Consider the following 27,003-nt stretch of genomic DNA (forward strand, 5'->3'; position numbering starts at 1 on the left):
CTTTGCCCCACTGTAATAACATTTCTCACTTTGACCCAGTCTTTGCATACAGTAATGTGAAGTTTTGTGTCTCAGTCACTTCTTGTCCGTTAGTATTACATTATTTTTTTCTTTCTCTGTTTTTCTGCCCTGTATAATGATGTCTTATACCCATGTAACTTCCTCAGTCTCTTCTTACCAGTGAGTCATATGCTTTTCTCTTTATAAGTCTTTCTGTCTTCCTAAATCATGTTTACTTGGAGAGAGTCATACGTACAAGAGACTGCAGGGCGCCCACTAAACCAGAGTAAGTGCCATCCCCTTGATCTATTCCAAATTCAGCCTCTTCAGGAGGTATGATGCTCAGCTTCACCCTGAAGAAATTTAACATCAAAAAGTTATTTCTGTATGTAATATCACACAAGACATAAGATTGGGATATCATGAACATTTTTTAAGTAATAAACACTGGTAGTGAAAATTAAATGTCATCATATTCCATTCCATTACTTACAATTGTACCAATTTAAAAATTTAGAATGGGAAAGTGACATGCATATGACAGGGTTTTGCAATTAGCCTAAGCATAGACTCTATAGCTTGCAGTGCATTGGGTGGCACACACAAATTAAAAACATGATTCTTATCTAAAAAATCAGTCTTGGAATAATTTATAATATTTGATTATTGTTAGCCATAACTTTTATCACTCTCCTCCAACAGAGAGGCAGCAAAAAGAAAATGAAATTGTCACACAACAGAGACCCTTTCCCGAACTATCAAACCGCTGACTGACTCAGTTTCACCATCAGGTGACCTGAAATCAAGGTAATTGTTGATCTTCTCTCACACTCCATATTATGACTTCTTACCTTCCATAGCTCTTCCAGTTAAACCAACTTGTATCAGCAATGTGATCGAGACTGATCTATAACTAGCAAAAAGTATGTAGTTACCTAACTGCAACAATCAAGTTGTACAGTACAGGGAAGATGTTCTCAACTCTTATAGCACTATCCAATAAACTGTCTTTACTGTCATGCAACTCTTAAAAATTCATGTAAGCCTTACATTTCTGGACACTTTACTTCTCTCGTGATTGTTGCAATATCCGTAAATTTTTTCAGCATGAATCAGGTCCCTCATGTAAATGGAACACCATTGGTTGCTCAAGTCCAGGTAGAAAAGTTCCTCTGACATGAGTTTTGTGTTCCTTTCTGCTCAAATATTTTCACCTTGCTGAAGGAGTTCCACTCTTATGCTTGCATAAAAATTTTAAGTTTCTTAACTAGCCTCCTGTGTGGGAAAGTTTTGAATCTCATTTGGCAGTCTAAGAATGTATGTTTTCTGGTTACCTTTTCCGGGGTTTTACAGACTGCTTGTTAGAGATGCCAGTCTTTGTTCAATGTATTTTTTATGCTTCTTTTTTGAAAATAGGCAAAACATTTCATCTCTTCCATCTGCTAGTGCTGATCCATCTTTCACTGATTTTTGGAGCAGAGGCTTAAGTAGTTGTCAGGTGTTGAATCTAACATGGATTAAGATTCATTAGTAGCCTAATTCTGTTTAACAATCTTACTGCTTTTTATGATCTCTTTCCCATTCCACTTACTAGTGTTGGGAATATTTTCCATGGTGACTTCACAAGCTGTTTGCATTGAGCTTCTTATATAATTCTTCTGCAACTTTTCTCTTTGTATCCCTCAGTTTGATTATATACTTGTATAGATAATGGACTTCCGCAGTTCTCAGCTGCTGGCAGTGCACAGTATGTACAGCCTTCCTGGTTCACCTACCCTTTCCTAAGCCAGAAAATGGCACCAAGGTCCAGGAAAGTGCTACCCTTAAGTGGTGGCTGGCAAAAATGATATGCATAAATATTGACTCAGTCACCTGACTACTGTTGTCCACATAGTGATTCATTTATCTTCCCTTTCTCTTTTGTTTCCACTGTTATTTAGGTAACTTATTTACACTATGGTGTCAGATATGCTGTGTATGTGTTTGTTATGTAATATAATGCTTGAATGAATTTAAGTAGTGATAATGCACAATATTGTTAATGAGTGTGTAAGAGTTGGCAGCAGAGGATTGTGTAGTGTTCCTTTAAATCAGGTGCTATGTTTTTGTGCCCATTCCAGTTCATCACTATGAGTGTGTTATTTCTCATATTGCATAAATGGATATGTAATGATGATATGAGATGGCTTTGAAGAGTGAGTATTATTGGCAGTGCAATCCTGCATAGTGTCTGTTTAAGTCCACCTATTAGTATTTTTGTATCCCTTTACAATTCATTCACCATCATGAGGTTATAGAGCAAGAAGGTGTAACACTTAAGGAAGTTTGTGCATTCCTGCAAGCATCACAAATTGATAATTCAATTTAGTTTTCTTTTGTTTCCTTCAGCTTTTTTTTTTTATTTAGTGCCAGATTTAGAAACTACACCTTTGCCCTGGGGATAGGGGAGAAAGAATACTTCCCACGTAGTCCCTGCGTGTCGTAGAAGGCGACTAAAAGGGAAGGGAGCGGGGGGCTGGAAGTCCTCCCCTCTCGTTTTTTTTTTTTTTTAATTTTCCAAAAGAAGGAACAGAGAAGGGGGCCAGGTGGGGGTGTTCCCTCAAAGGCCCGGTCCTCTGTTCTTAACGCTACCTCGCTATCGCGGGAAATGGCGAATAGTATGAAAAAAAAAAAAAAAAAAAAACCTTTGCCCTAATAAAGCAGTAGTTGAAAAAAGGATCAATTAATATTTTCATATTTTACTGGAGGGTTTATAGTCTTGTGAATGCATCTGAAATTGATTACACAGCCATATGGATTTTTGTACTTTGCTGCAGACTGGTTATCATGGTGTATTTCATAATTTGCTTCCTTTCTTCCTAACTTCTATAATGTTGTCCTTATGCTGATGTTTTAAGTTAGCTACTTCCTTTCTCATTTATAATAAATATTTCTCCTATGTCTGCATGTCTCTGTTAGTGTGTGTGTATATGCGTGCACATGTGGATGCAGACTTGCATCATTCAGTAAAAGCTACAATTATATCACATGCCTAAAGTTTAGAGCAGCAGCAAGAGTGAGGATGATATCCACAAGGTAACCACCATACTCCCCTTTCTCCTTTACTTCGCCTGACTTCCCCACCATTACTCCCTCTGAAAAAGAAATATGTCATTAAGAGTTCCATTTTTCTTATCTAAAAACAATAGGAACATGAAAATTCATAATTTGGTTTAGGCAAATATTTCCTTTTGTTGAACTGGCAAAAGGCTAATCATGAAACAGACTTTAAGATACTTCATTTTTTCTTTTTACATGTACAGTGTAATAATCAGATATTTTCATCAACTTTTGATGAAACAATTTTGTGAAATCCCAGACTGAATTCCAATTATACAATTTCATTCAGTTTTAAATTTCAGCATTAATGTATATGGCACTGTACACATACACGCAAAGGTCCAGGAGCATGCATCAAGTATCAATATGCTCCTGATTGAAGATGTACGGAGCCCTCTATTTCTTTCTTCTTAGAGGATAAGCTCAGTATAGCCTCAGTAAAGGTATGTCCCAAGACTTAGTCTGCAACTATACCTTAATAAAATTAACCCAAAGAAATAGAAATCCTGTGGTCTGAAAATGTAGAAATTATATTGTTAAACTCTAATGATGATTAAGATTTGAAGCTTCATAGGAAAAGCATGTATGAAGAATTCATAACAATATTATTTTAAAGTGCGATGAGAAGGAAAGACACCAGTTACATCAAGACTGAACTTACCCAAACGTTTAGCAGTGCAGTGGTTTTCAAACCGAGCAACAGAGTTAAGTGATGTGGACTTGTTGCATACGGGTAATTTCATTATATGAGGACTATACTGCAAAGAAAAAAAAATTTCATCAAACTGGCACACTCCCAGACAATCAATTGTTACATTCTCCCATTTATGCTCAAGATATCACCCATCACTATAATGCTACAAACACTGTTTTGACATTTCCAAGACCCTTCATGCCCACGATGCAACTACCATAAAGAAGACACCAAGCACTTATTATTCATTTGCCTTGCACTCTTTGCATATTAAAATGCACGTCACAACTCTTTAAGACCTGTCATCCTGACCAACTTCATCAGCGCTGCAAGAGCCTCATTAAGGATAGGGTACTCCAGGGGTAGGAAGTAAGGAAGTGGTATATATATATTTATTATATTTATTATACTTTGTTGCTGTCTCCCGCGTTAGCGAGGTAGCGCAAGGAAACAGACGAAAGAATGGCCCAACCCACCCACATACACATGTATATACATACACATCCACACACGCACATATACATACCTATACATCTCAACATATACATATATATACACACAGACATATACATATATATACATGTACATAATTCATACTGTCTGCCCTTATTCATTCTCGTCGCCACCCCACCACAAATGAAATGACAACCCCCTTCCCCCGCATGTGCACGAGGTAGCACTAGGAAAAGACAACAAAGGCCACATTCGTTCACACTCAGTCTCTAGCTGTCATGTATAATGCACCAAAACCACAGCTCCCTTTCCACATCCTGGCCCCACAAAACTTTCCATGGTTTACCCTAGACGCTTCACATGCCCTGGTTCAATCCATTGACGGCACGTCGACCCCGGTATACCACATCGTTCCAGTTCACTCTATTCCTTACACGCCTTTCACCCTCCTGCATGTTCAGGCCCCGATCACTCAAAATCTTTTTCACTCCATCTTTCCACCTCCAATTTGGTCTCCCACTTCTCCTCGTTCCCTCCACCTCTGACACATATATCCTCTTTATCAATCTTTCCTCACCCATTCTCTCCATATGACCAAACCATTTCAAAACACCCTCTTCTGCTCTCTCAACCACACTCTTTTTATTACCACACATCTCTCTTACCCTTTCATTACTTACTCAATCAAACCACCTCACACCTCATATTGTCCTCAAACATCTCATTTCCAGCACATCCTCCCTCCTCCGCACAACTCTATCTATAGCCCACTCTTGCAGCCATATAACATTGTCGGAACCACTATTCCTTCAAACATACCCATTTTTGCTTTCCGAGATAATGTTCTTGCCTTCCACACATTTTTCAATGCTCCCAGAACTTTCGCCCCCTCCCCTACCCTATGACTCGCTTCCATTTCCATGGTTCCATCCTCTGCCAAATCCACTCCCAGATATCTAAAACGCTTCACTTCCTCCGGTTTTTCTCCATTCAAACTTACCTCCCAATTGACTTGTCCCTCAACCCTACTGTACCTAATAACCTTGCTCTTATTCACATTTACTCTCAGCTTTCTTCTTTCACACACTTTACCAAACTCATTCACCAGCTACTGCAGTTTCTCACCCGAATCAGCCACCAGCACTGTATCATCAGCAAACAACAACTGCAATATCTCAAATGCAAAAGAGATTGGAGGAAGGATTAACCTTTGGAAACACTATGGTTCTTCAGCAAGGCATGAGAAGGCTTTTGATTCATGTAAAATGCAGCACCATGAAGAAATCTCGCCCTGTGTATTCATGAATTGTGCAGAGATACTCAACAGCATACTTGTATCTTTCCTCAAAAAGTGAATGAGATTGACATCACTCCAAGGGAAATGAAGGAGGGCAAATGTAAATTTAACCAACTTTTAAGGAAAGGGACAAAGATTCTAGACTATGGGTTGATATTCCTGGTAAGCAAAGTCTTTAAAATACTGGAGAGGATAACTGGGATTAAACTTGAAAAGGAGACACTACTAAAGTGAAAGAGAATATGAGTTCAGAGGCTGGACTTCTATTATAACATGAGAAATGGCTGAGACGAAATAGTTAAGAGTGGACTGTGTGTCTTTAAACTGCCAAAAAGTTGTTGACTCTATTTCCCATGCGAGGCTGATAAAAATATTTGAGTTACAGGCAGAGAGGTAGACTTCTTCAGTGGATCAAAACTTAGTGGAAGATAGCAAAAGACTCAAGTTAGAGACACTCAAATTGTGTGTAATTAACCAGTAGAGTTCTGCAAGACTTATTCATAATACCGATGCTATTCCTTGCTAATAGAAGTGAAAACATAACTGAATACGTGTGCAGATGATGCTATAGTTCTGATATAGGTTAAGAATAACTAGTATTGTGAGAACCTCCAATGGCTTTTCAGCTGTGGTTAGATACTTGATCAAAGAAGGTCTACCAAAGTCACTCTAAGGTGATGAGGATGTAGTTAGTGAAAAGATACCTAGTTCCAAATACCATCTTGCGAGAAAGAAATTGCTGGAGTTACTACAAGAAAGGGAGTTAGTAGGTTTACATTTACATAGTTTCAAGCCCAAATTCTGAACATGGCTTTAGGAAGATTGTTAAGTGGGCAAATTAATTAGTGAACATCATAATTGATTTCAGGTACATTGGTATGAAAATGCTAGAAAAATACGTGGCAAATATACTACAACCAAAATAAGAGTATGCAACACCATTCTGATTGTCTTATCTGAAGGAACACTGATCTGCTGAAGAGGGACAAGAAGTAGACAAAATATTGCATGTACCAGATGTAAGGAAATCAGCTTCAGGAGAGACTAGCACCCACAGCATTAACCATGTTGGAAAAAGAAAGGTGGGGAGACATGATAATAGATACAAGTTCATGATTGAATCTGAGGTAGATAGAGAAGAGTTTTTACATTCGAAATGTCACATGGATAAGAGGGGATAACACAAAAGAATGTAAAAAGCAAGCTAAAAAATAGATGTGAAGAAATAATTTAGTCATAAAGTTGTAGATACACTGAAGTTAAGAGAGAAAACTGAAAGTGCAGATGATATGAGTAAGTTTCAGAGGTAACAATATACAAAAGAAACTTCTGAAGATGAGGCTCTTTGAATGTAGCTTCCTTCCTTATATTGTACATTTAGTTTAGCACAAGTAAGTCACCATACACACCAGCTCATACTTGACAGAAGGGAATGTGTGGTTAGACTTTGTATCTTGGACCATCAGAATACTTCTCAAATTGTTCCCGACAGAAGACTGATGATGAAGCTAGACATTCAAGCTAAAGTCAGAGGAGGGCTACATTAATGTCTCAACAAACATGTAACTTAGAGCGAAGGGAAAACATGTGTCAGAAGAGCTTTTACAAGGTGGGCAAGGATGACATATGGCTCATGGCTTTGTGCTGGACATCACTTTGCCAAATAAGCCTGAATCATGGCTGAATATGTTTAACTACTGCTTAAATCAAGAAGTACAAAGTATAGGGATAAAGAAATATTGCAGAAATCTAAACAATGCAGTGTGATCAGGGAGATGGCCAGTGAAATTTAATCAAGGGAAAAAACAGTCATGAAAGTGGCAAAGGGGTTAGAAATAACATGACTATAAGTACTGCATTGAGGAAAACAAATTACAAGTCATGTGACAAGACTTAGTTGACCTCATGCTAAACTCTAGTACCTGATCAGGAGTTACAGTGGATGTGACTCACTATTATGGCAGTAGCTTTAACCACGTGTCCCTTGAAATCTTCCGGTCCAAGGCCTGGCAGGTGAAGGACAGTCATTGCAGCTTTCTCTCCACGAGAATTCCATCTAGTCACTGGAATATTTAGGCTTTCCATTCCATCACCAAACAGGTATACCTCCTCCATTACTACTTCCCTAGAACTCTGGTAGAGAACAGCGTTAGAAAGTTCTTGTTGCATTATATTTTTATGTTCAAGTAGAAGCAACAAGGAAAACTGTCCAAAATTCATATTTTTTTTATATACTTTATTGCTATTTCCTGCGAGAGTGAGGTAGTGCCAGGAACAGTTGAAGAAATGCCACATCTGCTCACAGTCGTTCTCAAGCTCTCGTGTGATGCACCAAAATCACAGCTCCCTATCCACATCCACGCCCCACAGACCTTTTCCTGGTTTACCCCAGACACTTCACGTACCCTGGATCAGTCCACTGACAGCATGTCAAACCCAATATACCACATCTTTCCAATTCACTCTATCCCTTGCATACCTTTCACTCAGCATGTTCAGGCTCTGATTGCTCAAATCTTTTTCACTCCATCCTCCATCTTCAGTTTGATCTCCCTGTTCTCATTGTTCCTTCCACTTTTGATACATGTATCCTGTTTGTCAACCTTTCTTCACTTATTCTCTCCGTATGTCCAAACCATTTCACTACCCCTCCAGATGTCTTGAATGCATACTTTTTACCGCTACACATCTCTCTTAACCTTTCATTACTCAATCAAAGTACTTCTCACCACACATTTTCCTCAGACCTTTCATTTCCAACACACCCACCCTCCTCTGCAAAGTCGTATCTGCACTACATGACTCATATCCATATGATAATGTTGGGACACCTATACCTTCAAACATACCGATGTTTGCCCTATCAGATAATGATCTCTTTCCACTTATTCTTCAGTGCTCCCAGAACATTTGCCTCCACACCCACGCTATGACTCATTTCCATGGTTCCATTCACTGCCATGTCCACTCCCAGGTATCTAAAACATTTCACTTCCAAGTTGTCTCCTTTCAGCTCATCCTGCTAAACCTAACCTTGCTTTCCCCTCCCTCCAAGACTCGTGCATTTATCTTTCTCAACGCCCCATTGGATCATTGACAACCATGGTGGCATAACACACCCTTGCCACAGATCAACCTTCTCTTGGAACCATTTACTTTCCTCTCTTGCTACTCATACTCATGCCTTACACCTTAGAAAAAACTTCTTTGCTTCTAGCCCACACTGTATATTTTTTAGACCTTCCACAAAGCATCTCTATCAACCCTATCATATGCTGTCTCCAGATCCATAAATGCTGTCCATCTGTTTCTCTGAATGTGTCTCACATTTTTTAAAGCAAACACCTGATCCCCACATTCTGTACCACTTCTGAAACCACACTTCTCCCCAATCTGCTTCTTTGTACATGCCTTCACCCTAGCATACAACTTACCAGGTACTCTCAACAAAATTATATCTCTGTAGGTTGAACACTCACCTTTATCCTCCTTGCCTTTATATAGTGTCATTATACATGCATTCTGCTAATCTTCAGGCACCTCACCATGATACATACATACATTGAAAATCCTTGCCATTCAATCAACAACACAATGAGCCCCTTTCATGATAAATTCATCTGCAATATCATCCACTCCAGCTGCTTCGCCATATTTCATCTTGCATAGGGCTTTCACTACCTCTTTTCACTTCACTAAACCACTCCCCATGACTTTCTCATTTGCATACCACGCCGGCCCAAACACCCAAATTTTGCCACTTTATCATTCAAACATTCACAATTCCAAAATACTCAATCCATCTCTTCAGGATGAGGCTAAGTCTGCTCAGAAGTCATCCTTGTTTCAGTTTGGAAAATTTTAGCTCGGCAACCCAGTAGCAAATAAGTAGTGGACAAGTGATAAAATAGAGTGAAGTAACATATCACAAAACCCCAAATATACCCCTCTTTATTTAATAGATGCTGAATATTTCTCTAAATCAGTGGTTCCCAGCCTGTGGGACATTTTTTTTTTTCGGTTGCACAGGAAGAGTAGAACCAGTCATAAACCGGCGCAAATGATTTTCTGCTATCAATGATCTCTGAACCGTCGCCAAGTATCTAGGTGTATCATTGGTAGCGAGTACGGCAAGCTTTATAAACGAGGTCGAGCTGATGCTGAGGGTAGGGAGTCCGTTTTTCATTTCCATGATTTTATTTTTGATTTATCGTCATACTCTATAAATTAAGATGGCCAGTTATATGATTAGCTTTGTAGGCGTGTTACTTGAAGCTGACCATAGTTCAAGTATGCTTTCTAACTGCTCTCGCGATAAATGACATTCACGTTGCTCAAAATTTGTAAAGTAGCTACGATTCATTTTCTTTGCTTTTCCAATATTACAGTGGACTTTTATTTCGTTGGCATTTGAAGAAATTAACTATATTCTGTTGATATGAATTTTTGCAATTCAGGTTATGTAACACCCTTCTTGGATTTTAAACATGGTGCTTTTGCCTGTATTTCCATCATTGCCTCGACTTTGAACCTTCATTAGTGTCAAAAGGTAAAGCAAAAGCAACTGTGAAAGTAGATCCTACCTCATATATCCTTTCAATCTCTTAATCCTCTCTCATATATAGGAGTAGAAAAAAAAATATTCGGCTGAAAGTCTTGCCAATAGGACAGAGTATAGGGTAAGCTTATGATGGGTAAGACTGGTATGGTGATTAAGGAATCACTTTCAAGTAGAGTCACTCAAGGAAATTATTTGAGTGGCACATATTTTAATAGTTATGTTTGCAGTAACGTTATTAATAGTTGAGGAATGCTGGTATCATTGTATATATACAGCAAACCAACACACGATCGTGTACTCCAATAATCATGACTTCATCACTCTTAAAGAGAAAGTAAAACGAATTTGAAAATTAGACGAGAGTTTGTCAAGTTCTGTTGCCATAACTTTCACTCTTAAGATAAGGTTGTAGTTTTCTAATAAGGATAGGTATATTCAGTTTAAGTACGCTAGAGTAGAAATATGATACAGTGAGCTCTAAAGGCTTGCATTTTATAAGTAATCGCAGACAGGCTTGCCTTAACGTGTGCTCTGTAGATGAAGTGTTTGGGAGTGACATGTTCGTCATTGACCTAAAGTGTATTTAAGCATTGTGTTAGCTGTGCTTGTAGTAGCACATCTTAAAAGAAAATACTTAGTTGTTGCACATAATAAAGTACAAGATGTGGACTTAAGAAAATAATGCATTAGAAAAGTAGCGGTAAATTTATGCAGGATTAAAATATGGCAAGGAATTGTATCGTGTCATGTAGCTAATCGATGAGAGGGAGTAAAATTCTCGGGATATGTAATCAGCACAGGAATAGGGATAATTGCAATCAATTTCTTCAAGTTAATCAGGTATCCACTTGTTTTATTTGCAGATGCGTCCTTTTCTTGCCCGGAAGAAAGTGTTTTATATATTTATGCACGATTATTTTCTCACCAGTTTATGTACCGGTGACTGGCGTGGTTAAGCCCGAGTTTTGAAGTAGGCAGTACAACATGGAGTAATGTAGTTATCACTACCTCCAAACATCTTGGATTCTTAAGTACCTATTCACCGTGAATCTTGGTTGACTAAAGGTACAGAACACCTTAGGAAGTGTGTCAAGAGGACTAGAACTTGCAAACTTGAGCTTAGTATGCAAGTGATCTATTACTGTACCTTAAGTAGATACCTAATCATTAAAGAGCACAATGTACCATGCTGTAAGATGCTTGAAACCATCGAGCTGTGGCATTAAACTGTGACCGACACTGGGGTAGGTCGACGCCCAAAACAATATGTGTAGCAGTAACGTAGTCTCTCTGTTCTTGTTTCCATAAGGAGGCGAGTGTGGCAGCCAGGCCCCTGCGGGAGGTGACGTGGAGAGCGGCAGGTTGGAACTGTGACTGCATCACTCCACCCTCAGGAACGGTAATGGCTTCATCCAGAGCTTTAATGCTCTCCCACATCCGAGGCAGGTCGCACGACAGGTAGAACACCATATGCCGACTCAGCGTTGATGCAAAGATTCGTTCTATAGCCTTATCAGCTGAAGCTGTGGTTAAGAGACTTTATCAATATACTTCAAGTGAAACATCCTGAAATAAACTGTAACAAGATTGATGAACAGTCACAAAGAACTGATGCTCTTGATATGTGACTTATGTGGCTATTGAGAAATGCACAACAGTCCAGCAGAAATCAGGACAAGGTAGGCAATAGAAGCTCACGTTATCTTTTTACTAAAGCAAATACTGAATGTTTATACATATATTAAATAGAGACTTTGCATGTGAAAGATGCCTGTTTACATAGTTTCTGAATGTGGAATGTACCAACACTATTTGAATACATATATATTGAAGAAAATCAGGAATAGTGTACTTACCTACCTCCTCCATCACACAAAAATATATCTCATTGACGTTAATTAGCTTCGCGAATTCGGCAATGAAGTGTGCCATCGTCGCGTAGTCTTCCGCTGCCGGGGATGGTTGAACCTCTTCCTCCTGTACTCCAGCCCAGCAGGCGGCTGGGGACTGATCGTCTGGGCTTGGTTGAGCTGCCCACAGGAGAGAAGCCATAAGCCAAAGACACATCAAACTTGATCCACCCATTTGGCCAACGTTCACGCAATTACGGTAACAATTCTAGTCTGTAAAAGGGGAGATTGAGCTAGCCACATCATAAGTGGGTGATTTTCTCATGATAAGTGCTTATTTTACTTATTAAGATTGTCATATAGATTCAGGAACTTCAGAGGTATATCAGGTCTCCCTTTAATCTTCTCATTTCCATAATGGACAAATAAAAAAACGTTAGGTTCTGTTTCACAGTTTAATTATTTCGGGCACCACCTTTGTTGCCTTTCTCTGGATCTTTTCTATTTCATTTTTTTTTTTTAATGTGGGACCCAACTTGTAACTTGTTAATAGTTTACTAAACATTTCTTTATATACCAATACCACAATATGGGCATCGAATATGAAGAAATGGACGTTAGACATATAGAAAACCACGAAGTAGGCCTACATAGATATGTATACAAAGAAACCGGACGCTATTCCAAACCAAAGACTTGGGGTACTATGTATGAGATGAGATGGTCCAGATGAGGTCTTCCCCAGGATATTGAAAGAAGCGAACCGAGATATAGCTTTTACGGTCACCAAAATATTCAACATGTCACTGCAGCAAGGTACATATTTACTGAAAGCTAGTTAACACCAGATTTCAGAGAAGACGGGAAATGTACTTCGAACTACTGGTCCATTGACCTCATGGCTGTTTAAAGTGCTAGAATCAAGAGAAAATGTGACATTCCTATGACAAAATTGCTAAATATCTGACAATCAAGATGGTTCCTGTAATCACACATCAAGATTAACGAACATGACTGAGTTCTTTAGTCATACAACAAGTGGGACTCCAAAATTCTTTGTTATATAACTGGATTTTCGCAGAGTCTTCGATAAAGTACCATCTAAGAGATTAGTACATAAAATCAAAGGTCACCTCACGGGTGACCGAATCGGCGAGTGGATTGCGGATTAGTTCATTACCCGGAAACTCATAGATTGGCGAAACGTCTGACCGGCTTCACGCGTTTCAGAGCCACAAGGTTCACTCCTGGGACCCTTACTCCCTAACATATATGTTAGTGACATAGAGACTTTACTGACCAGTAGGTTCTGAAGATCTGCCGACGACACAAACTTAGGAAACAGTTAATTCAAAGGGAGACTACCGACAATGTCGAGGGGAATTTTGCGAGACTAGTGAATTGGACAAGGACATGGAAAAATGCAGACTGTAAAATACTCTCAGATCTAGGCAAGACATATTTCACGGACATCTCTTACCTTATAAAAGCAGTTAGCCAGTAATAATATCTCTTTAAAGAAAAGTATCTTATAGCGATTAGCAGTGATGACTCAACCACAAAGTATATTCATTCCCTTGCAGAATCCAAGTGCAATGCAGACTTCGTCGGACTTGATAAGAACTTTTTACAGTCCACAGTTTTCTAAAAAAAAAAAAAAAAAAAAAAAATCAATAATATCTTTACCATATACCCAAATACAATGAGAATAATGAAAAGTTACTTTCACGCGAAAAAAAGTGGTCAAGGGATGTTCCTTTAAGTGGATGATGGATATTAAGATTACTGGATCCACGGTAGAACCAAAAAAAAAGATATTGTTTGACGTGGACGTTAGTCATATATCACTGCAGATGAATATTCTACAGCGCAGTACACAAGTCTGACGCAAAAGATAAAAAAAAAATGAAAATCCTTAATGATAGGCACGCGTACACAAAAACTGGAGCAGACGACGTAGTTTGTCTTATCAAGGACTAGATTTATGGCTCTGTTCATCTTATTTATTTCAGAAATTTATAGATTTTTCACGTGGCGCTGTATGTGGCAACACAACTTGAAGTTGCCTCTTACCGCTTGACGGCCCAGCACCCTTGTGTCACTATCATTACGTAGAGCACTGCTCGAAACACAGGTCGATAATCACCCTATAGTGATTTTTCGTGTAGACTTCTCTCACATTGGTTATATAACGTTCTTGAATTATTCACTCTTTCCGCATCCACGTTCTTACGAGACGAAAAGGTTCAAAGAAAAGTCAATGGAGACGAGAGAACATCAAACGACGTTAGATCTATAATGTTCAACCATTAATGTTTAAAACTTGTTGTTTGCACAGGTGGGCGGCATTTCTGATAGGCAGCCATGTCAATAATCTATCATCTCTTTTGTTCTGCGTGAAGGATGGCAAGCGAATGGTGAAGTCATGGTTCGACATGTCACGTACTGTACATTCTTCTTAAGTTCTTGGAAGAGTGAGCGAATTCTTCACAACACATGGTATGTGTTCATGGGTAACGCATGGATAACACATGTAACATACAGTTGTTCATGGTTAACACTTGGTGCATGTAGTCGATTATATATAATGTAGCAAATGATTATATTATTATTATTATTATTATTATTATTATTGTTATTATTATTATTATTATTGTTATTATATAATTGATGGCCTAGTGAATTAACTAGACACTGAAAATACAGAAATAAATCGCAATTGTACACGGTTGGACTTTTAAAAAGGAGGGGATTTTCTGAACTTAAATCATTACATAACATTAGGGGGGTTAGCAGTATCCTAGTCGTAAATGACGTAAGAGTAACTGAGAAAGACCTTGCTTACGCATTTTCCCGTAGTCGCTGTTGCGTGGTAGTTAGAAAGACCAGTTGCGTTAGGAAGAGACAAGTTCAAGAAAAATTAATAGTGTAAATGTTCTTGAGTTGAAGCGCATGTAGTAGTGTCTCAAGTTTACAAAGAATATACTGACGATGAATGGAGTATTTATTGATGGTGATCACGTGTATCGTCCTGCTTCGTCTGCCGTCCAGAATTATAACATCAAAATAGTTTTGTTAACCGGGCATCCTGTAGGGGACTGAGGCTTAACGAGACATTAGTGCGTGTGGAACAGGAGGGGTGAAGCTGGTATTCCACCTTAGTTATGGAAGCTGCCAAGTGTATTTTATGTGGCTAGTGAGAGCTGTTGTCGACACATGGTAAGCACGGCCGTCCATGAAGCAAAAGATGGTATATACCATCGTTCATGAGGAAGTGAGGAAGAACAACGAAACAGTTCATACGGGTCTTACCCTAGTTGAAATGGCCATAACACGGAGTGCAGAGCCTATCAAAAATAGGGTGTGGGGAAGGGGTTTTAGGAGTAGTTTCCTGGGAGTATCCAACAGGACTAGAGGGAAAAGGCATGAAAAAAAGAGACATGGGGATCTTGAACCTGAATGATAAAGGGAATGAAGAGAAACTATGGCGAGAGTAATGTGCATCGTAAAGACACGAACAATTAAGGGACGTGTGGTCCAGTGGATGCAAGGATTAAATAAGCACAGGATATACAGGATCTGTCCTTGTTGAAAGAACATTTTCAGATGTAACCACGCATTGAGGATTACGAGTCAACAGTAGTGAACTCATCAGAAACAGAAAAGTAGGTGTTACCGAAATCAAGCAATTTAACGAAGTCAACGGACTTTAAATGACTTCTGATTTTTGAACTGGAAGGAGACTATTCCAGATAATGATTACCGGGTTGAAGAAGGAAGTAAAGCGGATCACAAGGTTCATAAAAGTTATTAGATATTCCAATCCCAGTTTAATTCATATTTAGAATGAGAAGAATTGGTCGATATGGTCAGGACTCATAGGAACGACCAGGATTCAAGCGTCAGTAGGTACCAACATCAACAGGCCAGAACAGTACTATATAGTAACTAACACTAGAGCCTGTAGCCAGCACTAGGGAATGACACGAAAAATAACCAGCCGTCGCCCTAACCAGGCTGCCGTTAATAGCATTGATAGCCAGGAGCAGGAGCGCCAGCAACCACCTCCAGCACCTGAAGAAGGACTGAACGCTACACTGCCGACGTTAAGTATGCATAGACAGTGAAACTGCCCCTTCCAACCACCATTAAAGCACAAAAGAATAGACTCAAGTCGTCCGAGTCAATATATCGAGTGTGGTAATGTTTTACAGTGGGTGGCTGAAATTATCCTAATAATGCCATTTATATTTTGTAACATATCACTCATTACTAAGGACAGCCTGCAGACATCGAGGCTCATCCACTAATCATGAAGACTCTCGGTGCCCCGTCGTCGTAAATCCAATTACGTCGCTTGCAGTAGAACCCCCCATGGAACGTAACACTGAATAATTCCAATATTTTCCAGTTGATTGAGGATTGCAGCAACAGTTTTTTCTCTTAAATTGGTATGGAGTGCTCCTTCAGTCTGGTGCTGAGGGGGAGAAAATACAAAGTCGGGGATTGGAAGAAATATTACTTTGGATAAAAGGGGGGGAAATCAGCTATAAGAGCTGCCCCCAAGATGAAAAAAAAAAAAAGTTAATGAATAGATGAAACAAGCTACTCAGATGTTTCGCTATAATATCCGTTTTTTTTTTTTCTCTTTTTTAGTCGGGAATATTCTATAAACGGCTCCTTCAGCAACCCTCCTGTGTTTCTTATAGGCTTACTGAAAATTACAGGGTCTCACAGACACTAATTCTGGGAACACGAAGGACAATGATTGAAGGACGGAATGCTTAACACTGGAGAAAGCCTCACTAATTAACGTGGTGCAGATGGATTCACCTAGTGGCCAATCCATCTTCGCGAATAATGACACAACCAATTTATCATGCATAACATAATGCATTTAGACAGAAGCAGACAAATAGACAAAAAAGCGATACAGGGTGATAGAGACGCGTGGACAGTGTCAGACACGAGGGAAGCAGATTCAGAGACATTCAGATAATAAAAAGAAATGAGACAAGACACAGTGGCATAATGTACAGATAGGCCGACAAAATCCGCACACAAACACTGACAGAAGGACACCTACATAGACAAAACTGTAGAACGCTAGAAAGACGAACGACGTACGAGTATAAAACTCCGTACCATATTAATTGGTTACCTGCGCGCGCACACACACAATTTATTTACAATATATACTTAAAAGATATATGCATATAATAGCTGGTCACCTCACTAAAAGACACATGATGGTATAATAGAAAAGGTCAAGAGAAGGGCAATTAGATAAGGCAGATGTTCGTTTTTCAATATGATAACCACTTTAGCGTCACTCTCTCCCCATGTCTTAAATAGTCAAGCCCTGTGTTGTAATAGTGTTCAAAATCACTCTAATGTTTAGTGGAAAGCCTACAGTAATTCTACATCTAGGCCTCGATCGAATGGCAATCCTACTTCTCACAAACCAAAGACCATGGTCTGTGTTTACCTTACGGGCGATCTTCGTTTCCGTCCACTTAATACCTCAAGTGATTTCATATCCAGTAAATTTAATCTCGCATGAAGATAAGTTCCATACCCCGGAATCTGCTTCAGTGACGTCCTTGATCTATACACACCCAAATTGACGGTGTTTATTAGCTATTGCGATAACTCATTTGCCGTCGGGAATTTTTGCTCATCCACCTCTTGTATAGATCACATGCCATCTCGTATCCTTCTTTGAGTGTGGCGATGAATGATACTGTGTCACGCCTCAATCCTCAAGGGAAAGTGGCACAAAGTTTACCCACTCACTCTTTTACATATTCGCCATTTCCCGCTTTAGCAAGGTAGCGCCAAGAACAGATTATTGAGCCTTAGATGGAAAATCCTAACTTAGCCCCTTTCACTGTTCCTTTTTCTTTATTATTTGAAAAGTAAAACGAGGGGAAGATGTCAAGCCCACCGCTCCCACCCCTTTTAGTCGCCTTTCTACGACACTCGGGAAATACGTTGGAAGTATTTTTTCTCCCCTATCCCCAGGGATGATTATATATAGCGACAGCGACAGCGACAAAGTATAATAAAAAAATATAATATATATATATATATATATATATATATATAATCTAATTAGTATTAGCAAAGCGATAAATATTGGTTAGTCTCTACATTTTGCTTTTAATAGAGAGAAATGTATGATAAAAGTATATAAGGTAGCTGTAGAAGAAGAATATAAAGAAGTGTGTGAAGAAGCGACTCTGATCTTCACTCGGCTAATGTTCATGCATTATACAGAGCCTGCAGTGAAATGGAATAAACATGTGCTCCATTTGCGCAATTAAGGAACACAAAGAAAGGGGGCTGGACAAAAAAGGATGTCATTTACCAAGGAACTTCAGGGAAGGATAGAGAGAATGACAGAATCAGGGAGGAGCAAAGACGATAAATCAAGGCAACAAAAGGTGAAAAAAAATTACAGAGGAGGGTGGGACGATACTGTACGTCAGTAGTGCCTAGCCTGTAATTAACTTTGATATATATATATATATATATATATATATATATATATATATATATATATATATATATATATATATATATATATAGATAGATAGATAGATAGATAGATAGATAGATATAGGTTGATAGATAGATAGATATAGATAGATAAAAATATTAAGACCTTGATTTAAACGTTCACCCGTTGCCTGTATATTACTGTTCTGTTATGCTGCTGACGGTTTCCTGAGTATTTCTGACTCGGAAATTTCGTAGGAATGCCCAACAATATACGTAGTTATATCATTGTATATTCCTGGGAAATCACCACCTCATCTGATTTATGTTATCGACCGGAATATCAGTATTATTTCAGGGGATCCATCTCTTTAGCGGATACATCAAGTACCGTGAATTAGCCCTGTGGTCATGACGAGTTTGCGAACCTTTAGCACAAAAGCCACGCCATCGTATTCAGACGCTGAGTCGTGCTCAAGGGTCATCCTGGGAGGGTTACTGGGTTGGACACCCTGATGAGAAGACAATAACATTGCTGTAGTATCCCTTACCGGTGTCCGAGGCCGTAGCTGGCCTGGCTGTCCTCTATACCGTTCCGTCCTGCTCACAACCGCATCTAGAATAAACAAGACACATTAACAAGACTTTCTCAGTATAGTCGACATACAATTTCATACGATCCCGTCTTAACGAAGCCACGCCCTTGTGGTCAGTCAAACCCTTTCAGAGGCAAACATAACGAGATTACGAACCACACCAACAGCTGCTTCATCACCACAAGCATACACCAGGTATGCAACAAAACAGAAACACCTTCAGTGCGGTGCCGACGCAACATGCTAGACACCCAGTTCCAGTTCTTTGCAACGGCATTTAACCCCCTTCCACCCAAGCCATTCATGAACAAGCACCAACCCCAAGCAGAAGATAAGAGCTCACCCCTGCCTAACACTTCGACAGATACGTAAGATTCCCCTCTCCCCCATCCGATGCACAAGTTTACCAGAATTTGGCGGCACGTACGGCAAAATAGAATTTCGACGAGGCTAATGTTAGCCACACGTCGACGTTCGTCAGGCTTAACTCACCGCCATTCTCAGGTGATGAATGACCCCTTAAACCTGATGTCGGGAACACATTATGATAAGCCCGATGTTTTGAGTTCGAAATATGGCCATGTTATGCCGTTGGAACGTTAGAGAAGAACAATATCGGGAGGTAATGATGATTGGAGCATAGTCTTACCCTCGGAGACCCTCATTATTTTTGATATCCTGAAGGTGATATGCTATTTTCTTTGTAACCCCTACACCCCTGTCAACTCTGTGGCACAGAGATGTAGAGTTGCAGAGAGAGAGAAAGAGTGGATACAAACACCAACAAATTATATTAGCCTTGTTAAACATACCATCAAGAAAGAGGGGTCTTCGACAATGAAAGCTTAACCCTAACAAAGTTATTAAAGGAGAATACTATCGATACTCAGATCCTTGTTAGCAGAGGTGGGAGCCAATATTCAGACGACAGGAACACTCTTACCACACCTGATGGGCTGCCAAGGTGTCATACTTGAGAATGAAATATCCTTGGGGTGAGTGAGTCCAGTGAGGATATCTTGTACTGACAATAAAGTTATGATTCTTCAAACTGTGATGATACGTAGGGTTGCCTGGTGTTTGGATTTGTTCTATGGTGCTGAGACAGGTAATCCTACCTGAGGTATTGAGTCACTTGGCTGATATCTGTGATAAGTGATTTATGTCATTCTCATTCTTCGGCCTCCAGGTAGTTGGTTGCAAAATCGTGCGTTATTGATTCGATGAGAAACGTTCTTTGAATGGTTGTTGAATGAAGATACATTTGCACCATATGTTATATGGACGATATCACATTTAGCACTAGCAGAGGGTCAATTATTTTCCCTTAACTCTGCTGGTCTGGTCTGATTTCATTTTCCCTCTTTGTTAACTAGATATGCCATGACCATACTCGCTTTTGATGAGTTGATTTCACTCGTTTGGTGTTAAATGGTTGTCATAATTGCCCCTTGATGCTGATGGCTTGTTATAATTACTGTATGGTACTGAATGTTCATAGCATCATTCTTACTTTAAGTTAACTAATTAGCTGATGACCCACCACCTCCTAGTGTTCGTTGGCAACTCACCCCGTTACTGACTACAGTAAGGTCATGTCAAGATAAATACTACCCGCTAGTCTGATTTTGGATCACTAACTTCACTAAAGGAGAGTAGAAAGTGCCCACACTCTCACACATTATGAATACCAAACATCAAACGTTATCCATATTTTCAATAAAGATATATAAAATGATAAAATATAGCATTTTGCTCAGCCGCCTGCACCTCCTCACCCCGACCTCTCGTTGTCATCTATCCAGCAAATGATCCTCGCCAGTTCTAATGTATTAAGGTAGTGTATGTTTAGATGAGAGTATCTTGAAGTGTCGGTGTTATTAACTTATAATGGCGATGAAAATCATATCTTATGATTTGTATCAAGTATTGAGACAGTTAAAGACAGTTGAAGTTTATTTTCAAGAGAGTCTGACAAGTTTCTTGAATGTGGCTAGGCTAGGGAGAGTGTGGAGTAGCAGACCCAATGAAAACCTAGCCTAACGTTTTCTACGCCTCCCCTATCCACTGTCAAGGCACTTGCCATAGACATGTTAAAGTAATTAGATGTAAACACTGGTTGTCTACCGTAGCCTTGTTACACTAATTACAAGTAAACTCTGGTTGTCTTCAAGTTATCTTCTAGGCAAAACAAATCCTTCCGATATGATTATCAGAAAGTCGATGATCACGACAACGATTATCGACTTAATCATGATTACGATACTCGATGATCCTGATTATGATGCACTTTTACGTGTTTTAATTAAATTTTCACTCGAAATCGCATGTACCACAGCTGCAAAGGTTGTCCAGTGCCATTAATATGCAAACCGCGTATAATTTGAATGCTACTTAAATGCGTTTAGAGTAGCATGTAGTTATAAAACTCTACACAAAGGATAAAAACGTTCGCAGTTATGAAAATGCTTGGTGAGAAAGGACTGAGTTTAGACACATAATCATCTATTCAAGGGTTTTGTTGACGTTCAGAAAAAAGTAATATGCGTGCGAGCCCTTCCTTCCCTCCCAGCCCAAGCGAGAAAAATAAGGTTGCGAAAATGGAAATGAAACGCCAACAGCGGGATAAATACTGTGCTGCGAAATTAATTAATTCACGTACAAGTATTGGCAATCGGTTAGAGTGTGTCGTTGGCAATTATTTAAAATATTCCGCTGGTTCACCTAAGCTATTCAGTTATTATTGTGCGAATTTGATATAATCGGCACACGGGTAATTATATCCACTCAACGCTTGGAAATAGTGAAAAAGTTTAATGTCATAATCAAAAGTACTTGGTCACTAGAATTGCTGACTACATGTAAAATAAGGTGTTCAGAGGAGCAATTTATGTAGCTGACGGATATTGATTGATCACTAGCTTCTGAGTCATCATTGTGATATTTACATGTGATACATTATAAAACGTGTATGTATATACATGTGTATGTGGGTGGGTTGGGCCATTCTTTCGTCTGCTTCCTTGCGCTACCTCGCTAACGCGGGAGACAGCGACAAAGTATAATAATGATAGAAAAAGAAATTATATAACACGTTCGTGTAGGACTCAGCAGCGCCCTCTCCCTTCTGCAGCTCAAGCCAATGGACCTCGACAACGCCCCTTCCTTCTGTGCAGCACAGCTCACGGGAGCTCAGCATCGTTTCATCTCTACTCTGACCCTCCCTGGGCGGCGTCTCCTGTCGTCTGCAGCACCACCACAAGACAAGGTAATGAGAGACTTACCCTTACTACAGGAGCAAAACCGAGGCTTCTACCTCACCCTTTCTTCCTGTTGCCACAGCAGCCGTGGGAGCTTACCCAAGTGTATAGTAATGTTGTCACCCTTCTCTCTCTCTCTCTCTCTCTCTCTCTCTCTCTCTCTCTCTCTCTCTCTCTCTCTCTCTCTCTCTCTCTCTCTCTCCCCACGTTTACAGAAGTTAGATTAACTCTCAATACTTCCTTTGGTTAGAGTGACGCTCTATATACTTCTTTTACAGCCGTCTTGATGTGTTCTTGTGACACATTGGGTACTTTGTCGTCTCCTGAAGTCCATCTTAGATGAAGACTTCTATAATTTGTTACTTGTGGGAAGATAACCATCTGCACTGTCCTTAAGTACATTGCTTTACGTCTCCTTCATTGTGCAGTTGGAAGGCGGATTCTCTGATTAATTATTCATCCAACTACTGTAAGAGCCTCTGTGTGTGTGTGTGTGTGTGTGTGTATGATGTTTCCCGTCTACCGTGCTCGCGCACATTCACCCAAAAACATATACACGTTTGCTTGGCAAGTGCAGTGGCAAAAGTTGAGCGAATAAAGTGGGGGCCGAAAGGAAGAGAGAGAGAGAGAGAGAGAGAGAGAGAGAGAGAGAGAGAGAGAGAGAGAGAGAGAGAGAGAGTGGAGCTCACCAGGTATATCAGTGTATATCAGAGCCTCTTCCCTGGACAATTTTCCTGTCCTGCAGAACTCGTGAACAGAGACAAATTACTATTAATTAACACCGGTCATCATCATTATCATCCCTCATGCTTCTCTTGGGCAAATGTTCCAACGCGAAGTGGTTCGCCTACAATTAATTACGCGGGACGTGGGGTTGTAGGAAGAAAACATGTAAAGACAAGAGAGGGAAGTGAAGGTAGGATACGCAGGTGGAGGGGAATGAGAAATAGGTGGGGTAGGAAGGAGTTGTAGATGGAGGAAAAGGAGATGTAGGTGGAGGGAAAGGACGTGGAAGTGGAAGGGATAGAGGAATAGGTGATGTGGAAGGAGGAACACCTGGAGGAAAAGTGGTGTAGGTGGAGGGGAGAGAAGGTCGTCGCTGAGGCTGCTCTCCCTCTCGTCCAATGACGAGGAGAGATACTCGCAGGCGAAGGTGGGCCCGGGCGTTCGCGGTGTAGCCGCCGTAGGAGATGTGGTCAGTAGTCCTACTGTCTCATTATATTATGCGAGTACTTACAGCATCATGTGAGTACTTACAGTATCATGGGGGTTACTTACAGCATCATGTGAGTACTTACAGCATCATATGGGTTACTTACAGCATCATGTGAGTACTTACATCATCATGTACGTACAGCATTGTGTGAGTACTTGTGGCATCATGTGAGTACTTACAGTATCACGTGGGTTACTTACAGCATTGTGTGAGTACTTACAGTATCCTGTGAGTACTTACAGCATTATGTGGGTTACTTACAGCATTGTGTGAGTACTTACAGCATCATGTGAGTACTTACAGCATCATGTGGGGTATTTACAGCATTATTCTGGAAACTTACAGCATAATTCGGGAACTTAGAGCATCGTATGGGTATTTGCAGCATTATTTTGGTTACTTGCAAGTATTATGTGGGTATTTTTACAGCGCCATTTAGTTACACCATTTAATGGGTACTTTATCGTGTGTTGTTATCTTGGTATCTTAAAGGAACTTTTCGAATGTATATGTGTCTCCCCTTTGGCGAGAGAGATTTTCATTTTTTTTCTTCGTGTCCCGTTTTCTTTTAATAAGTACCTTTCTTTCTACCAACCTCTGAGATTTAGATGAGTCGATTAGCCTGGAATTTGGCGGAGTTATACTAATATCCAATGCGTCATATATATATATATATATATATATATATATATATATATATATATATATATATATATATATATATATATATAGAGCATCAGATTGGGGAAGAGCAGTGTGGTTTCAGAAGTGGTAGAGGATGTGTGGATCAGGTGTTTGCTTTGAAGAATGTATGTGAAAAATACTTAGAAAAGCAAATGGATTTGTATGTAGCATTTATGGATCTGGAGAAGGCATATGATAGAGTTGATAGAGATGCTCTGTGGAAGGTATTAAGAATATATGGTGTGGGAGGCAAGTTGTTAGAAGCAGTGAAAAGTTTTTATCGAGGATGTAAGGCATGTGTACGTGTAGGAAGAGAGGAAAGTGATTGGTTCTCAGTGAATGTAGGTTTGCGGCAGGGGTGTGTGATGTCTCCATGGTTGTTTAATTTGTTTATGGATGGGGTTGTTAGGGAGGTAAATGCAAGAGTTTTGGAAAGAGGGGCAAGTATGAAGTCTGTTGGGGATGAGAGAGAGCTTGGGAAGTGAGTCAGTTGTTGTTCGCTGATGATACAGCGCTGGTGGCTGATTCATGTGAGAAACTGCAGAAGCTGGTGACTGAGTTTGGTAAAGTGTGTGGAAGAAGAAAGTTAAGAGTAAATGTGAATAAGAGCAAGGTTATTAGGTACAGTAGGGTTGAGGGTCAAGTCAATTGGGAGGTGAGTTTAAATGGAGAAAAACTGGAGGAAGTGAAGTGTTTTAGATATCTGGGAGTGGATCTGGCAGCGGATGGAACCATGGAAGCGGAAGTGGATCATAGGGTGGGGGAGGGGGCGAAAATTCTGGGGGCCTTGAAGAATGTGTGGAAGTCGAGAACATTATCTCGGAAAGCAAAAATGGGTATGTTTGAAGGAATAGTGGTTCCAACAATGTTGTATGGTTGCGAGGCGTGGGCTATGGATAGAGTTGTGCGCAGGAGGATGGATGTGCTGGAAATGAGATGTTTGAGGACAATGTGTGGTGTGAGGTGGTTTGATCGAGTGAGTAACGTAAGGGTAAGAGAGATGTGTGGAAATAAAAAAGAGCGTGGTTGAGAGAGCAGAAGAGGGTGTTTTGAAGTGGTTTGGGCACATGGAGAGGATGAGTGAGGAAAGATTGACCAAGAGGATATATGTGTCGGAGGTGGAGGGAGCAAGGAGAAGAGGGAGACCAAATTGGAGGTGGAAAGATGGAGTGAAAAAGATTTTGTGTGATCGGGGCCTGAACATGCAGGAGGGTGAAAGGAGGGCAAGGAATAGAGTGAATTGGAGCGATGTGGTATCCCGGGGTTGACGTGCTGTCAGTGGATTGAATCAAGGCATGTGAAGCGTCTGGGGTAAACCATGGAAAGCTGTGTAGGTATGTATATTTGCGTGTGTGGACGTATGTATATACACGTGTATGGGGGGGGGTTAGGCCATTTCTTTCGTCTGTTTCCTTGCGCTACCTCGCAAACGCGGGAGACAGCGACAAAGTATAAAAAAAAAAGTATATATATATATATATATATATATATATATATATATATATATATATATATATATATATATATATATATAATTTAATCCTATGCCTTGTTCATGCAAAAAGCACAAAAATTATACCGTAGGCCAAATAGCAAAACACGAGAGAAGATTGTATTAGTTGTCAGTAAACTATGAGGCGTAAACCTCAAGAAGTGGACTGCAAGTAATACGCCTTAGTAAGTAAACCGCATGAAGAATACCACAAGCAGTATGCCAGAGGAAGTAAACCACGGGAAGTGTACCACAAACACTACACCAGAGGTAGTAAACCACAAAATGCATACCACAAACAGTACACGAGATATAAACCACAAAATGTACACCGCAAGGTAGTAAAGTACGAGAAGTATACCACAAACAAGACACCACAGAATATGATTCAAGAAGTACGTATATCCCTGGAAGCAAACTAAATAGTATACCGCAAGCAGTGCAGTGCAGTTGATAATTGACAGGAATTGTACCACAGAGTACATTACGGGCGGTACACCAAGAACAATGTACCAAGGTTACTTGAGGTTTACCGCAAGTACCGTTGGTAGTAGACCATACTAAGATGTGTACTTCAAATGCTGCACTTTAGGTATTACATTAAAGTACATTTTACCATAAGTAAAGTACAGTAAGAAGTGTGGTAAACCACGAACAGTAAAGCAGGAAGTGTGGTAAACCACAAAGAGAACGCTATTGAAGCGTTTCATCACAAGAAGCTTCGTAAACCACAAGCAGTACACCTCGAGAAGCATCGTAAATCACGAACAGTACACCTCGAGAAGCTTCGTAAACTACAAGAAGCACACCTCGAGAAGCTTCGTAAACCACGAACGGTACACCTGGAGAAGCTTCGTAAACCACAAGCAGCACACCTCGAGAAGCATCGTAAACCACGAACAGTACACCTCGAGAAGCTTCGTAAACCACAAGAAGCACACCTCGAGAAGCATCGTAAACCACGAACGGTACACTTGGAGAAGCTTCGTAAACCACAAGCAGCACACTTCGAGAAGCATCGTAAACCACGAACAGTACACCTCGAGAAGCTTCGTAAACTACAAGCAGTGCACCTCGAGAAGCCTCGTAAACCACAAGAAGCACACCTCGAGAAGCATCGTAAACCACGAACAGTACACCTGGAGAAGCTTCGTAAACCACAAGCAGTACACCTCGAGAAGCTTCGTAAACCGCGAGCAGTACACCACCGAGAAGCATCGTAAACCACGAAGAGTACACCTCGAAAAGCCTCGTAAACTACAAGCAGTGCACCTCGAGAAGCTTCGTAAACTACAAGCAG

General features: G+C 40.1%; 2 protein-coding genes across 2 annotated transcripts in view; one reads left to right on the forward strand and one right to left on the reverse strand.

Annotated features, from left to right (window-relative positions):
- The window catches only part of LOC139749053 (probable glutamate receptor), a 33,959-nt gene extending 21,770 nt beyond the window's left edge, over window positions 1–12,189 (reverse strand). The window contains exons 1-6 of the mRNA XM_071662494.1: window positions 11,961–12,189; window positions 11,290–11,627; window positions 7,497–7,676; window positions 3,761–3,857; window positions 3,032–3,134; window positions 257–353 (exon numbers count right to left, since the gene is read on the reverse strand). Coding sequence (XP_071518595.1) covers window positions 257–353; window positions 3,032–3,134; window positions 3,761–3,857; window positions 7,497–7,676; window positions 11,290–11,627; window positions 11,961–12,189 — 1,044 coding nt within the window. The remainder of the gene's footprint in view (window positions 1–256; window positions 354–3,031; window positions 3,135–3,760; window positions 3,858–7,496; window positions 7,677–11,289; window positions 11,628–11,960) is intronic.
- The window catches only part of LOC139749059 (trypsin-1-like), a 31,526-nt gene continuing 16,596 nt past the window's right edge, over window positions 12,074–27,003 (forward strand). The window contains exons 1-2 of the mRNA XM_071662506.1: window positions 12,074–12,213; window positions 22,185–22,319. The gene's annotated coding sequence lies outside the window, so the exon portion shown is untranslated. The remainder of the gene's footprint in view (window positions 12,214–22,184; window positions 22,320–27,003) is intronic.

Source organism: Panulirus ornatus, chromosome 6 (assembly GCF_036320965.1).
Source record: "Panulirus ornatus isolate Po-2019 chromosome 6, ASM3632096v1, whole genome shotgun sequence".
Lineage (NCBI taxonomy): Eukaryota > Metazoa > Arthropoda > Malacostraca > Decapoda > Palinuridae > Panulirus > Panulirus ornatus.